This window comes from Xenopus laevis, chromosome 4S (assembly GCF_017654675.1).
Source record: "Xenopus laevis strain J_2021 chromosome 4S, Xenopus_laevis_v10.1, whole genome shotgun sequence".
In the NCBI taxonomy this organism is placed as follows: Eukaryota; Metazoa; Chordata; class Amphibia; order Anura; family Pipidae; genus Xenopus; species Xenopus laevis.
The window spans coordinates 118,148,192-118,164,674 of record NC_054378.1 but is presented as its reverse complement, the minus strand read 5'-3'; the positions used below and the strand labels follow the sequence as shown (position 1 = coordinate 118,164,674).

Below are 16,483 nucleotides of genomic sequence, written 5' to 3'. Positions count from 1 at the left end.
TATGTTTTCATTACCATAAAACACTTTAGTTTTCTGGTATTAGAGTTGGAGTCAGAGGTACCGTATAAACAAAGGTGTTTACGAAGCTCTGCTGCAGTTTAGAGCATTAAGATCTGCACCTTTCCAATGAATACAAACTACAGAATTTGTTCAAGTCTCTGCAAGTGGGTAAAATTATCACCTCGCCTGTTTTTTCCTGAGCACAATGGCTGTTGGAGGATGCTGGGAATTACAGTTTTGTACCATAGGCTCTCCATTCTTTCTTCTGTCTGAACTAACACTATTTTATTTTGTCTCCCTGCAGGTTCAATGTGGATTCCCGTAGCTGCAACATATCAAAGCATGTAAGTGATTGGCTAGTGGTTAATAACCTGTATGTGCTGCAGTGCATCCTGGCTGCAACGCTTCTCTCACTGAATCTTCTGATGAAAGAGACATACAAGCTTTTCTCCAATTGTCATGAGATAAAGGGTAGGACTACACAAGGGTTTTCTGTGCGATCCGACGCACTGCACAAATAAACAAAGGCGTCGGAAGTAAGGTAATATACAAAAATGTCGGATGGTGTTGCAGCATTGTTCCGACTAGACACTACTGTCGGATGCAGACTCTGCGGGCTGCATCTGCATCCGACATTCGTGTGGCGTTGGATCAACGCTGCGACTTCATCCAACAATGCGTTCACTTACCTTATTTCCGTCGCATCCGATTTGACGCCTGCGTTTTTGCGCAGGTGTAGTCCTACCCAAAGAGAGGATTCATTATGTGATTATTAAGGGACAATAAATAGTGATAAATGTACCTAACCTGAATGCAGCAATAGAGCTATTTTAAAATATTATCGTTATGTAAAGGAATATATATAATTTTTATGATTATGTCATAATAATTGAGGGGGATAATATATTATTTTTATGTTTATTTAATTATAACGTAAACGTCTCTCTGTGATTGTATTTGCCTCAGTACATATGGCTGTACCCAGACTTTTGCAGTTATAAACATAGGCAGGAGAAGTCGTACTCTGTTTCCTTTACATGAGGACATTGCTTATTGTGTGCAGGGAACATTTCTTGTCTGCATATTTGCTATTTAGGAGCTGCCATGTTGTTTCCTTAGACAGAGTGAGGGTATTGTTGACCATATGCAGTCAACACTTCTTGTCTTTAAAGTTGTATTATACATATTTATTGGACCTGATTTCTTTCATTACATAATGCAATACAGTATAAAAGCATTTAGACAGTGTAAAGCCAATCCTGATCTGTATATTTGCATTTATATACTGTATATCAGGGGGAGCTGCCATAATGCTTTTATCATAGAAAGACACTCCTTTTATAGTCAAAATAAATGTTAACTGTGGCTATGCCTTGTGAAACAATATGGCACCTCCCAATTCTATGTTTAAATATAAATATTTGAAGAAGGGTTGTGCTGTTCTACTCAGGGTCGGACTGGCCCGGGGGGAAACCGGGAAAAAACCCGGTGGGCACCGACCCGTCATGGGCCCCCCGCCGGGTCAGACCCCCAATCGTGGTATTTAAAAAAAAAAAAGCCGGAGCGCCACGCCGGGGTGGAACACAAGGAAGGGAGCTCAAAAAAATTTGAATTTATTTTTTTGGTCAAAACGCACTAATTTGAACTATGAATAATCCAAATTCACCACCTAAAACCTGCCAAATTCATGTATAAGTCAATAGCAGAGGTCCAGTGACCCGTTTGAAGATGTTATTAGCCTTCCTGACATTCGGAGGAAACTTTCAATTCGAGTTTGTCAAATTCGGTTCAAATTTGTTTCAAGTTTTGGGTCGGTAATATTCGTTCAAGTTTTCAATTTTTTATTAAATAACCTCCCAATCAAAATTCGAGTACATTCAAATTTAGTAGAGTTAAAAAAGATTCAAATGAAATCGAAATTCAACCTAAATGGGCCTCTAAGTGAGAACTCCATATTGTATGTCCCATACAGAAAAATTACATTTATTTACAACCGCTACAAATCGCCGCCTAGAAGTTGCTTGTATCAATTTAACCTATTTATCCTATTTTTTCTCTTGCTGCATGTAGGCTGTTTTTATTATTAATGCCACTGTATAGTCACTAGTGATGGGCGAAATTCGGCAGGCACGAATTTGCAGCGAATTTCCGCGATTCACGGCCGGCAAATAAATTCGCAAAACCGCTGCGAAAACTCGCCGGCATCAGAAAAATGGACGCCGGTGTCAAAAACAGACACCGGCATCAAAAACGTTTTCGTAAATTTTTCGCCGTTTCGAATTTTTCTGCGAAACGACCCAAATTCGCCCATCACTAATAGTCACTGGATAGCTTTCTAATGATAACGTCATTGATTAGCTCTCTCCTAATAATGTCACTGTTTAGAAATCTGCTAATAATGTTACTGTATATCTCATTCCTAATAATGTCCCAGTATGACTCTCTACTAATAATATATTTGCATATATTTCTACTAGCTCTGTGAACTAATAATATAATTGTACAGCTATCAACTATTAATATACTTGTGCCACTCTCTACTAATAATATAACTATATAGCTCACTACAGGTAATATGAACGTATAGATCTCAATTAATAATATATCTGTAGCTCTCTACTAATAATATAACAATGCGGCTCTATACTAATAAGATCACCATATAACTCTCCAATAATAATATCATTATATAGATCTCTATTAATCATATAACTGTATAGATTTTCTCTAATAATATGATCATATAGTTCTTTACTAAATATGTTATGCTACTACTAATAATAATAATTGCAGCTCCCTACTAATTAGGAATGCACCGACTCCAAGATTCGGTTCGGGATTCGGCCTTTTTCAGCAGGATTCGGATTCCTTCTGCCCTGTCGACCCGAATCTGAATCCTAATTTACATATGCAAATTAGGGACGGGGAGGGAAATCACGTGACTTTTTGTCACAAAACAATGAAATTAAAAATGTTTCCCCCTTCCCACCCCTAATTTGCATTTGCAAATTTGGTTCGGTATTCGGGCGAATCTTTCACGGAGGATTCAGGAGTTCAGCCGAATCCAAAATAGTGGATTCGGTGCATCCCTACTACTAATAATGGTATAGCTTTCTACTAAAAAATAACTGTACAACTTACTAATAATATAACTGTATAGCACTCTCATAATAATGTAGAGTTCCACACTAATATTTTCACAGTTTAAGGGGCAGTTATACATAGGGTCGAATATCGAGGGTTAATTAACCCTCGATATTCGACTGCCAAATGTAAATCCTTCGACTTCGAATATCGAAGTTGAAGGATTTACCGCAATTAGTTTGATCGAACGAGCAAATGAAAAATTGTTCGATCGAATGATTAAATCCTTCGAATAGAAAGATTCAAAGGATTTTAATCCATCGATCTAACGATTTTTCTACGATCAGAAAATTGCTAGGAAGCCTATGGGGACCTTCCCCATAGGCTAACATTGCACCTCGGTAGGTTTTAGGTGGCGAAGTAGGGGGTGGAAGTTTTTTTAAAGACAGTACTTCGATTATCGAATGGTCGAATATTCGAACGATTTTTAGTTCGAATCATGGTTGAAGGTCGAAGTAGCCAGTTCGATGGTCGAAGTAGACAAAAAAATCATTCGAAATTCAAAGGTTTTTTTCTTGTATTCCTTCACTCGAGCTAAGTAAATGGGCCCCTTACTGTCTGCTAACAAAGTAACTTTTAGCTCCCTACTAACGTAGTATTGCTCTTTACTGATAATGATGGCTGAATTTGTCCCCATAAATTAGCGAAACACATTGAAGTCAATGGGCGTCAAAATAATCTTGACGCCTGTGACAATTTTTATACAAGCGCCTATTTTGTCCAATGCATTAAAGTCAATGGGCGTCTGAATAATTCTGACTTGCGACAAGTTTTATGCGCACGACTATTCTAACGCGCACAAATTTTTTTTTTTTTGATGCGGCGGATTTTTTGCAAGTGAATTTTTGCCGCAGTTTTGCAAATTTATTTACTGACAATGAAACACAGAAGTTTGCCATGAATTTGTGCCTGCCGAATTTATTCGCCCATCACTACTGATAATGCCACTGCACAGCTCTCTGCTAACAGTGTTGCTATGTGACTATCTGCTAATAAAGTCACATAGCCGTGCAGCTCTTTATTATTAATGTCACTGAATAGTTCTCAGCTAATAATGTCACTGAATAGCTTTTTACTGATAATATGACTGTGGAGACTTTTACTAATCATATAGCTGTATTGCTCTCTACTAATAATGTCACTGTAAATCTCTCTATTAATGATTTTTCCCCCCTCTCTTTTCTTATATGCATCACTGCAATGGCAATCACAGAAGGTAAACATTGAATTTTTTTCATCTGAAAAATGTAAAATTTTGACCTTAAATTGACCAAATCCTTCTAACTTTTTTTAACTGATGGTTTATTTTTATGTTGGAATCTGGGTGAATTTGCATAAATTGCTTACGGCTTTATTGAGACATTTAAAGAGTGGCACCGTGAATTACCTCTACATTTATTTCCACAGTTTATAAAGAGGTCCTCTAATGTGTTTTATATCCCGTGTTTCCTGCATGCTCTCTTTTTTGGCATTTTCAAATGCACCAATAGGCTATTAAATATGAACATCCACACATATATCTAGCAGCAAGCGCAAATCTATTGTTGTACATCAGTGCCTGTGAATGTATATGCACAATGTTCCACAGTTGGGACCTGGTTTAATACACCATGTGACCAGAGAGGTGACAGTATGTTTAGAGGGTCAGCCAGTATAATGATGTGCGCCAGTTTGTACAGATTTGTAAGCAATTGTGGCTGGCCCCCCACAAAGGTCCAGCTTTTGGCCAGTGCCTGCCTTGAAGTTTCAACCTTCGGCTCTTCATGAGCAAAGATTACTCTGTGACACAACTAGACATCACTGGGCCCCACAGCAAATTATTTTTCAGGCCTCCAAAATGTCTAGAGGTTGACTTGTTTTATCAATAATTATTTAAATTGTATATAAATACACAGGACAGGGCCAAGGGAGTGCGCATGCGCAAGGTGGCACAAAAAGAAGTAAAAACCACAGAGAGTCGGGCACAGAGGGGACCACACTGGGGTTAGGCGACGAGGAGGTAAGTGCCTGGCATCCCCCAGTTTTGCGCCATAGGCACATGCCTACTCTGTCTACCCCTGGGCCTGATCCTGTGAATACAATATATATAGGGCCTCATGGGCAGAGCCAGGCACCCTAGGCAACCTGGCCGGTCACTCGCATGCATGCAAGCATCCATTGGACGCTCGTGCGAGAATAAATGCGTGTTTAAAAGTACAGTGATCCTTTTACCCCCATACACTGCCCCCTCCCCATCATGGTATATAATGACACAGTAACCCCCAGCCTTTATGTTACACTGACAGTGATCCCATCCATATAATAGTACACACCACCCCCAGCCTGTAGCTTTGGTAGTGCAGTCCTACACAAACATGGCCTAGCAGCTCTCTTGATAGCCTCCAAACTGTCAGTCCTTTAACAGTGACGTCAATGAGCCGCCCTGCTATTAGGCATGCTCCAGCCTGTAACGCCGCCAGAGGCAGCGTTTGAAATGCCGCCCCCCCGTCCGTCGCTCTTACCTTGAAATCACCGACAGGGGTCCAGGGGGGAGCATAACTAGCGCAGAGAGCGAAAATTTCGCTCTCTGCGCTAGAAAAGCCGAATTTTGCTCTCTGCACTAGAAAAGCCGAATTTCTGGTTTAAAAAACAGAAATTCGGCTCTTAAAGTTACCAGGGAGGGCTCTGCCACCTGAGTCGAGTGCCTCAACTCGCCTCATTGGTGGAGCCCCCCTGCCTGTTATGTCATTTCTCCTTTCCACCCCTAGGCCATTGATACGTTCCAGCTACTTAGATGGGAAACTTGAAATTGAAATCCAAAATCAGCCATTATCCTGTGAAAATCTGAGCATATAGTAGCACCACCTATGGTTAATTTTTGAAATAAATGGGGTAATGTTTTAAAGATGGAACCTACCCGGTTATTAATAATTAACCGTTAACGCCCGGTGTTGGCCGAGGGCACGTACCATACCTTTAAGCTGGGAGAGCTGCCACAAGGCTTTATTTGGATAGGTTTCCAATGTTTTCATATTGAATCAGCTTTACTAAAGGCTTCTGTTGATACTTCCCCTTGAACTGAATCAGCACTGCATGGAAATTTTCCACTGTTGTTGGGGCACCAAGGCTATTTTTTCTGGCTCTTGAGGGGGATAGCAGTGGGAGTTGTTTTTGGCACAGTTAGCTAGAGATTGCAGGAGTGCAAGAGAAGAGGGCTCTCCCTCATTGATTTTAGGCTATATTTAGTTCATCCCGGGGAGCGTAGGAAGTCCGGATCTTGCTGCTGCTATATTCAAAGATTATTAATGCTGCTTTTGGGCAAAAAAAATTCAAACAAATATTACTGGCAGCCAACTAGCACTACATCAGTAAGTTGTTCATGAACCCAGGAGCAATTTAAACTCAGGCTTGCAGAATCATGTGCTGTGAAAAATATATATGGTTTCTTCATTAGGAGCTAAACTACACTGGAAATTTTGATCAGATTTTGTGGGTCAGATTTTATCTGACCTTGTTATGAAACAGCACAAGATTTTGCTGGATCCTACAAAACCTGATCCCCATAGCTGTAATGTAATTGGGTCAGATAAAGTCGGACCAGATAAAGTAGGATGGTGTGGTGTGTTCATGCATCTACATCTGACATTCAGGGGTTATATATTCCAAATTAAGTCCAAATTTATCTCATATCTTATTAAAATAAATTATTTTAATAAGATATGATCCATGACCAAACTCCCATGCCTGATTTTATCTTATTTATTAATAAAATAACTTGATTTAATCGGATTGTGGAAAAACTCGAAAAAAATCAAGAGAAACCCCGAATTGCTCACATTTTTCTGGCTTTTTTTCTCAAATCGCTCGATTTTTTTTAAACGTTTTTTCCCGAAAACCCTGAAAAAAAGTTGGATTTTCTGGTGAAAACCCCGAAGACCCCAAGAACTTCAATTTGAGATAGGTGCCTCTCCCATTGACTTATACAGTACCTCGATAGGTCTGAGATAACTGATTTTTGGATTCGGGCTTTTTGCAGCATCGAGGTATAATAAATATCTTTTTTTTATTTTTTACCATTCTGGCTTTAATAAATAACCCCCTCAATGTATTTCAACAAGAGTCAGGCATCACCAGATTTTGGTGCATGCATCATTTGCATCGGGCAGATGTGTCTCAATGAATGGCAAATCTTCCATGTAGTTTACACATCAGATTTTTGCATCAGTCCCATTATATTTTGATCCATGCGACTACATCCAGCTTGTAGGATGTGAGCTGTCGATCCAACACTATTCTGTGTAGTTTAGTCCTAATCCATTTTTGTCAATCAAGTGAGCATGTTGACTTTGCAGCTCTGCTTGTTGAGTAACAACTCCTAGTACCTCCATAGACTTTAGGCTAATGGTACACCTGACAGTTTCTCCACTGGTATATTTGTGACCAGTTTTAGGCTTTAAAACTGCCAAATGTGCATTTATGGTCCAAAAGATAAGCAGTTCTATTGGGGAAACTGTGACTTGCAGCTTAAAGGGCAATTCACCTTCATTAGCAAAACACATAAAACCTGATGCTAAAACCCCCAGAAATGTGTTTAAACTTTCCATAACCTGCCAATAAGACATTCCTGTACTTTTCAACTTGTTTTTATTTAAGTACAGTAGGGTATTAACATAATCAAAGCTGTGGTTTTCTTGCTTGACAGGTTGGGCAATAGCCTATATGTAAGCACAGCAACTAGGCCTTGCTTTTCTGCATTCTGCTTCCATACACTCCTTCCAGTTTAATTCTGACCTTAATGGTACATGTACTATAGCATGTTTGGGACAATTCAAAAACATAGCATCAAAAATCAGTCCAATTTCGTCGCTCCTTAAGGCGGACATATCGGGGAGAGATCCACTCGTTTGGCGTCATCGCCAAACCAGCGAATCTCTCTGTGTATGGCCACCTTAAGACTCTAAAAAAAGTATAAGCGGGGGACTGAATAGGAGGATAAGTAACAATAACAATAAAAATGTTGCACAGAGAGTAGTGATGGGCGAATTTATTCGTCAGGCGCCAATTCGCGGCGAATTTGCGCGATTCGCCGCCAGCGAATAAATTCGCGAAACGCCCGCGAAAATTTGCGGCAAAAATTCGCCGACGCCAAAAAAAATTTTTCAGAAAAAACGGACGTCGGCGTCAAAAACAGCGCAGTTTCGCTAATTTTTCGCCGTTTCGCGAATTTCGCACGAAATTCGCGAATTTTTCTGCAAAGCGAAACTGCGCAAATTCGCCCATCACTAACAGAGAGCAATATTTATTTTGCCTGCTGGGGTCAGTGACCCGCACTTAAAAACTGGAAAGAGGTAGAAGAGGAAGACTAAATAATGAAGACCATTTGCAGAGTTGCTAGTAACAGGACATTCTATTCTAAAAGTTCACTTAAAGGTAAAGGCGCCCCTTGATGGCTATTGTCACTTTGTCTGCCAATGCAATTCCCAGTGTTTTCTGAAACCACCAGCGCAGACTTCAGTTGATATTAATGGCAACCACTCATTACTGTACTTTGAATTAAAGTTTAGTATGATGTAAATATTAATATTCTAAGGGAATTTGCAATTGTTCTGCATTATTTTATTTTTTGTGGCCTTTCAGCTATTTAGGTTTTTCGTCCTGCAGCTCTCCAGTTTGGCATTTCTGCAGCTATCTTGTTGCTATGGATTACTTACCCAGTGATTTGAATGAGAGACTGGAAGATAAATAGGTGAACGACAGGACAGGACGATATGTAAGAAAAAGTAACAATAAGAATAAAATTGTGCCCTCCGAGAGCAATAGTTTTTTGTTTGCCGGGGTCAGTAACCCCCATTTGAAAGCTAGATTATTATATGCTAATTACAAATCTATAACATTAAATAATGAAGACCAATTGCAATATTGCTAGGAATATGACATTCTATAACATAATAAAGGTTAATTTAAAGGTGAAGTACCCCCTTTCAAGGTGCAGCCAATACACAAGCATTGGCTTTTATCAGTAAGGGACACTTTAGAGGTCCTGAGGTACTTCAGCCAACCTGTGTTTATTTTTCTTGTTACTGGCCTTTCAAGAATCAAGATTCTTTGGGCATTGTTTTGGGGTGGTTCACATTTAAGTTAATTTTTAGTATGTTATTAAAAAATGGTTAATTCTAAGCAACTTTTCAATTGGTCTTCTTCATTTATTTTGTATAGCTTTTTAAATATTTGCCTTCTTCTTATAAGTCTTACCAGCTTTCAAATACGGGTCACTGACCCCATCTAAAATGCTCTGTAAGACTACACATTTATTATTATTGTTACTTTTTTTTACTCCTCTTTCTATTCAGGCCTCTCCTATTCATATTCCAGTCTCTTGTTCAAATCAGTGCATGGTTGCTAGGGTAATGTGCATCCTAGCAACCAGATTGCTGACAATGCAAACTGGAGAGCTGCTGAATAAAAAGCTAAATAACTCAAAAGCCACAAATACTAAAAAAAAAATGAAAACCAATTGCAAATTGTCTCAGAATATCACTCTCTACATCATACTAAAAGTTGACTCAAAGGTTCACAACTCCTTGAACTACAGTAGAATGACAGTTTGAGGCTATATAGTTACATAGTTAAATTGGGTTGAAAAAAGACAAAGTCCATCAAGTTCAACCCCTCCAAATGAAAACCAAGCAAAACTGGCGAGCAAGATAAAGAGTAATTCGAAGGGTGCACCATTGAGAGAGGGATCTGAGGCTACTGGCACTGTGGTTATTTTACAGTTAAATACATAACATTTTCTGAAATTCCATAAATGCGCCTCCCTTTTATTTGCAAAACAATTAACGAGCCGCCTCCCCAGAGACTTTATTCCTAATTTGAAATCATAAACCGCAACTATTCATCTAAAACCACAGGACAACCCAAATCCCAGGAGCCTGAACCTCAGGAGCCCCGGCAGCAGCCTGATGGGCTATTTTCTGATTCCAGAAATGAATTGTTCTTCGCAGGGAGAGATAAATCGACTGAGTGATTCTGTGTAAATCAAGATCTTTGAAACATCACAGCCGGAGAGATTTTTTTATTTGCATTCGCTGTAATTTTTAGGGTTTCTATTTATGGCTCATCTATCCTGACAGAGTTTGCTCATGGTAAAGCTAATTGTTCTCAAGCGACTGCTTGTTATTTAAATAAGGGAGTTTTCTTCATCTGGCTTCAGTTCATAACATAGCTTCCAAAACAAGGGACAGCTGGTTTTCCTAATTTAAAAAGATTCTCGCATCCGAAAATAAAATGAGGTCATAGAAATGTTAATTTATCGCGCTGTCACCCACAATATATTATCATTTCAATGCATGACAGTTACCCATAATTAAGGGTTGAGCAGGGTGTATTGCTAATTTCCCAACCAACACCTCCATCAGCACTAACAGTGGCAATACACTAGTACAAAGGCCCATACACTGCCAAGCTGCATCTCCTAAAATATACTGTGTATATGGGGCATTGGCAGATTGCATTTTCAGACTAGGGATGTGTCAGGAAAAACTCAACCTGCACCTAACCCACAAAACCTTAACCCACAAAATGTTGCCATTGTACGACTTGCAACCAACCCATACCTGTGTCTGCTCATTCTTTATGATACTTCTGTGTGCACTTCCAGTTCCAAGACAGAGAAACTTCGGGAGCAGGGAAGAAGTGTACTTCCCCAGTCTGACTTACAACCAACCCGAACCCTCAGTGGAATCCACAGGACAAAAGAGTTAAAAAATAGGTCTTTATTAGTCAAAGTTAAAAGTATACATACGGTGCATCTCCATAGGCCCTACGCATTTCGGACCCATAAGATACTTAATCATGGGCTAAGATCTCACACACAGGAAATTAGCTTTTATCCAATGAACAATCAATGAAAAAAAAGTTAAAAAAAAAACGGCGCCGGCGTCAAAAACAGGCACCGGCGTAAAAAATGCTGTTTCGTGAATTTTTCGCCGTTTCGTGAATTTCACAGGAAATCCGCAAAATTTTCGGCGAAGCGAAACGGTGCAAATTTGCCCATTACTACGGCTGTTATTTCAGTTTGCCGCTTTCTTTAGCTGAGGGTCTGGGGCTGCTGCACCTGGACCACACGATTAACTTGGAAAGCCATTTACATTGATATTCTGGAGCACCTTTCTTTTCTTTTTGTCAAATTTCAACCCCAACACGCCAAACCTGTGGGTCACCATGGGTTTCGGGTCAACCCTTAGGTCACTATTTCAGACCTGCCCCATTGATGAACCAAGATATATCCAGGTACATATAGACAGTGGACAGAATCATCCGAGCAGTATATACATACTGAACATTAGTACGTATATGGTCAGCTTCATTGACCTGTTTCACTGATCTGAAGACCTGGAGAGTAAACAAGGTATTTCTGTTGAGGGCACCCTATGCCCTCCCACCCAAGGATTCTACTAAGATCCAAGGTTATACTGGTAGGTTTCTAATCCATTAGAGGCTTCACTCGTAATATGTGGGAGCTGGATTGGACTGGCCTACCAGAGTACCAAAGGATCTCCCAGTACTCGAAGATCCCAGTCAAAAACAATTTCCATCAGCATTTAGCACTCTCTCGCTCTAGTTGTTGTATGAGTGAGCCCTACTCTTGAGTAGGCTAGGAGGCCTTCTGTGGGGAAGGGTAACTATTTGTAGAGATGCCCATCTACCACCTCCCTGCATGAATATAAGGAACCACTTCACCACTTTAAAACCAGATGCATATTTTATCCAGTATCATCATGGCTATTTACAAAAAAAGAAAAGTTTATATCCTGTTTAGACCTCATATAACATAGCCAACTAAGACATACATATATAAAATAACTTCTTACTTGAATTTAAAAGATGTATTCTTCTAACTTGAAATGGGGTGGACTTGCCTATGTTGTAGCCCATTTGTAAACAGAGCATCTAGGTCTCTCTTATCTGCATTCTCCTGCCATAGTCACCTTCAGGTCGTGCTCTATGAAGACAAAGTGCTCCAAGGTATTGTTGCTAATCTAAACAGGAGCGATAAGAATACTCAGAGTTTTTCAGGGATGGCGTTGGTCAAGGATTTGAGCAGAGTTGTCTGCAGAATACAAAATCTGTAAACTAATACTAATAAATGACATGGTGAGTTTAACATCCATAAATGAACAAAAGTAGCAAGAAAAAAGATAATCAGTAAAGGAAAAGAGTAATAGTGGGCCTTCATTTAGATGCATGCAAAATCCCAACTGATTCCACCTTATTTAGTGGAGACTGCTTATTCCTATTTTATTGCCTATTTTTAGAACATTTATGATCACAATATCCATTTGATACATTCAGCAAAATACGTTATAGGTATAGTGTCTTTTATCGGGAATGCCTGGGATCAAATGTAGAACATAATGCAGGTGCCATTGAGGGGAGGTTCTGAGCCTTGTCGTGGGGGGGGGGGTGAAGGACTCAGTTGTACTCTGACCAAATGTTGGTCCTTAAAGGTCCTCAAACCAAAAAAGTCTGAAAATCACTGTTTCTAATACATTTATATGAAAATTGCCTCTTTTATAGGACAAGGAAAGGTAGACTCACTGGGGTTACCATGTTGTTTAGCACCCCTGATGATTCTAGTAGCTTACTTCAGACCCCCAGCTGGTACACCTCTTCTTATAAAAGTGATCCTCATCATCCACTGTCATCCCAAGCAAATACAGAATTTGTTTCCCAATTTCTTCATTGCACAAGCAAAGAAATTGCTTTAAAGCTTTAAAGGGGAAGTAAAGTCTAAAGTAGAATAAGGCTAGAAATTTTATATGCTAAACATAAACATGGACTTACTGCACCACAAGCCTAATCAAACAAATGATTTATGCTTTCAAAGTTGGCCACAGGGGGTCACCATCATCATCATCTTGTAACTTTGTTAAACATCTTTGCAATACAAACTTTAATACAAAATTTAATACAAACTCTCTGCAGAACCAATGGCTACAGCAAAATAATCCTCCAAATAGAATCCCAGTTTATCTGTTTAAATCTGGCTCCATGATCTTTGTTCCTGCAGCTGGAGTTGGAAACAGTAAACGGGATGTAAAGGCAAAAATAAAATCCAATACAAATCTCTACACAGTCGCCGACTGCTCTACAGGGAAACAAACAAAGCTGCTTGAGTTCTGCATGGCTGGGAAGTAAGGCGGGGGCTCCCTCTGCTGTTCATAAATATAATTGTTTCCCTGCAGAGCAGTTAGGGACCATCTGACAATTCCTATCCACAGCAGTAAATGAAGGGAGAATTTCACTGCATACAGTCAGGTTTCTTATAAAAACGGTACATATTTTTTAATTAAAGTATATTGGAGATAGGTTTCTTTTTCGTTAAAGAAAGTAAAAATGGGGTTTTGGTTTTTTTTGCCTTTACATGCCCTTGAAGAGCCGTGCTAAGAAGAGAAGCACCCCTAGCTGGAGCATTTTTGCTAGAAGAGGAGCAGCAGCAGCTGGAGGTCTGAAGTGACCTACCAGAATCACTGGGGGAGTAGCTAAGAACACGGCACCCCAGTAATTCTACCATTACTTGTCCAGATGCCTCTGTATATAGGATTGTTTTACTATCAACATATAAGATCAATGCTAGTCTAGATAATGTCATGAATAAAGTACTATAATATTATTATAGAGAAAAACAGTCAGAGCTGTAAAATTATTTGTTTAAATGGGACACAATGGGAAATGTCATTGAGGTATTTTTGTTTTTCAGCTTGTGTATAAAAGCGAATTCCTTCGCCCCTAAACAGAGTGAATGGCACAAACAAGAACTGTGATAAAATTGTAGGTTTTACTCAAGTACAATACAGGAAACCATTTTATAGCAATCAGACAAAATATCCCAATTACACATAACAAGAGTGACCTTCGCATCTCCTCTAAATGCCTCTCCCCCCCGTGTTAACCCTTTGCTTGCATCATATAAAGGATTGCCTCTGCGCCTAGTTGTGCCCAGAGTAGCAGGATATTTGTTTAATGGAAATAAAATGTATTTTTATTTTACTATCCACTCTGTCATCCTTCACCTCGTGGGCAGCTAATAGCAATTACCCAGCCCTGTGATATCCATTTCCATTGGCACTCATGGGCAAAAATGGAGTTGGTTAATGTTAAATGGTTAAATGTGTAGAAGGCAGCTGTTGCCTTACTAAAAGGGATTTTAATAGAGTTTTAAAATGAGCATTTTAAGCATGAGTAGGCTTATATATGCATGAATGAAAGTAAAAATATGAATAAATATAAATCAGCGTTGGCTTGGTAATGTTTCTCTTCTTTAGAATATTGACTGTTATATATAAATATGTGCATTGATTCGGAAACTGTGTATAGGGGAACTATAATCAACCTCAATATTGCCCAAGCACAGAAATATATCTATACTGATAGTATATGAAGCATCATGATATCCCTTTTAGTAACATATGAACAGACTTTGGGGTTGTTTTAAGTATTGTTAACCTTGCAATTTCCATTAAAGGACAACTAAACCCTTAACATGAATGTGGCTACAAATGCCATATTTTATATACTGCACCAACTTATTGCACGAGGCTAAAGTTTCAGCTTGTCAATAGCAGCAATGATCCAGGACTTCAAACTTGTCACAGGGGGTCACCATCTTGGAAAGTGTCTGTGACACGCACATGCTCAGTGGGCTCTGATTGGCTGTTGAGAAGCTAAGCTTAGGGGTCATCACTAATTATCCAGCAGAAAATGAGCTTCCCCTGTAATATAAGCTGATGCTACAGGGCTGATTATTAAATTCTGATGCTAATTGCACTGGTTTCTGAGCTGCCATGTAGTAATTATCTGTATTAATTTCTAATCAGCCTTATATTGTGACATTTCTATTCTATGGGGGTTATTTATCAAAGTTCGAATTTATCTCAATATTTTCTGCTACAAACTCCGATCAAATCCACTTGGGTTTTTTAGCTTATTTATTATTTTTTCACGAAAAAAATTAGATTTTCACGTTTTTTTTCCAGATTTTTTATCTGATTTTTTATCTGATTTTCAAGATTTTCCGGAAAAATTTTAACCTGAAAACTCCAAAAACGTTGGGGTTTTGCATGAAACCCAGCGTACATCAAAGAAATCATTGATGTCCCTTGACTTATATGCAACCTCGACAGGTCTGAGATGCCAGATTTTCAGATTTGGATTTTTCCATCCTAGGGGTTTAATAAATTCAGAAAATTCTAGTCGGATTTTATAAAAAAAAATTTAAAATTTTTCGTGGTTTTTGCATTCGGAGTTTAGTAAATAACCCCCTATGTGTACTATATATTGTGAGTGGGTCCCTGAGCTCAGTAAGTGACAGCAGCACAGAGCATGTGCAGTGAATCAGCAGAAAAGAAGATGGGAAGCTACTGGGGCATCTTTGGAGACACAGATCTTTACTGCTAAAGGGCTGTGGTTGCCTTGGGCTGGTACAGAAGCACAAAATACAATGTACAACATTTCTAGCTACGTCTTTAGTTAGGCTTTAGTTCTCCTTTAAAGGCACCTTTGGTTTCTCCACCTTCGACAATATGGAAACTCTAGGCACCGGACCTTAAAACGCCCCAACCCTCACCAATTGGTGCGGTATAATCTCTCCTAGCTCTGCCACTGGAAGTGTCCAGCTATAGCTGAGGGGTATTTTTTTAAACATTTTACATATAGGAATTTGAAGGTCACCCCTTTAGACCTGCCACCCTAGTTATGGGCACTTGGGTGAGTGTATAGAAACTACGACTCTGGCTATACCCCACCGCTATTTGAAGGGAAAATGTATAACACTACAATAATAACTACTATAATGTTTTTCACTGGGGTGAATTAGTATATAATATATATTTTTTTATCTTTTTTAACTAACAATAGGATACAGAGAAATCAAGTTAATGGGGGAAGCGGATGAGGCAAATGGAATGTTAATAAACAGAACCTTAAAGCAGACCTTACCTTTCAAGACAGGAATCCAAAGACTTAATAAAGATTAATGACAAACAATAGTACTCATAAGCGTCTTCTGTTCTTTAGGATTTTCTGGGACAAGCATTTTGCACTCTTGGAGAGGTTATTGGATCCCCAAGGAGTCGACTGGAGAAGCCACTAACGTGAGTACCTTAATGTAAAGCTTGAGACTACGAATGCATATGGCTACTGTACAAGTATGGGACCTGTTATCCAGAATGCTCTGGACCTGGGGATTTCCATAATTTGTATCTTCATACCTTAGGTCTACTAGAGAATCATGTAAACATTAAATTAACCCAATAGGCTGGTTTTGCCTCCAATAAGGATTAATTATATCTTAGTTGGG

At 39.1% G+C, this 16,483-nt stretch overlaps 1 protein-coding gene across 1 annotated transcript in view; it reads left to right on the top strand.

The window, feature by feature from the left end:
• Positions 1–16,483, top strand: part of LOC108715046 (copine-9) — a 216,969-nt gene that overhangs the window by 91,263 nt on the left and 109,223 nt on the right. The window contains exons 6-8 of the mRNA XM_041561758.1: positions 305–344; positions 4,358–4,360; positions 16,201–16,277. Of these exons, the coding sequence (XP_041417692.1) occupies positions 305–344; positions 4,358–4,360; positions 16,201–16,277 (120 nt within the window). The remainder of the gene's footprint in view (positions 1–304; positions 345–4,357; positions 4,361–16,200; positions 16,278–16,483) is intronic.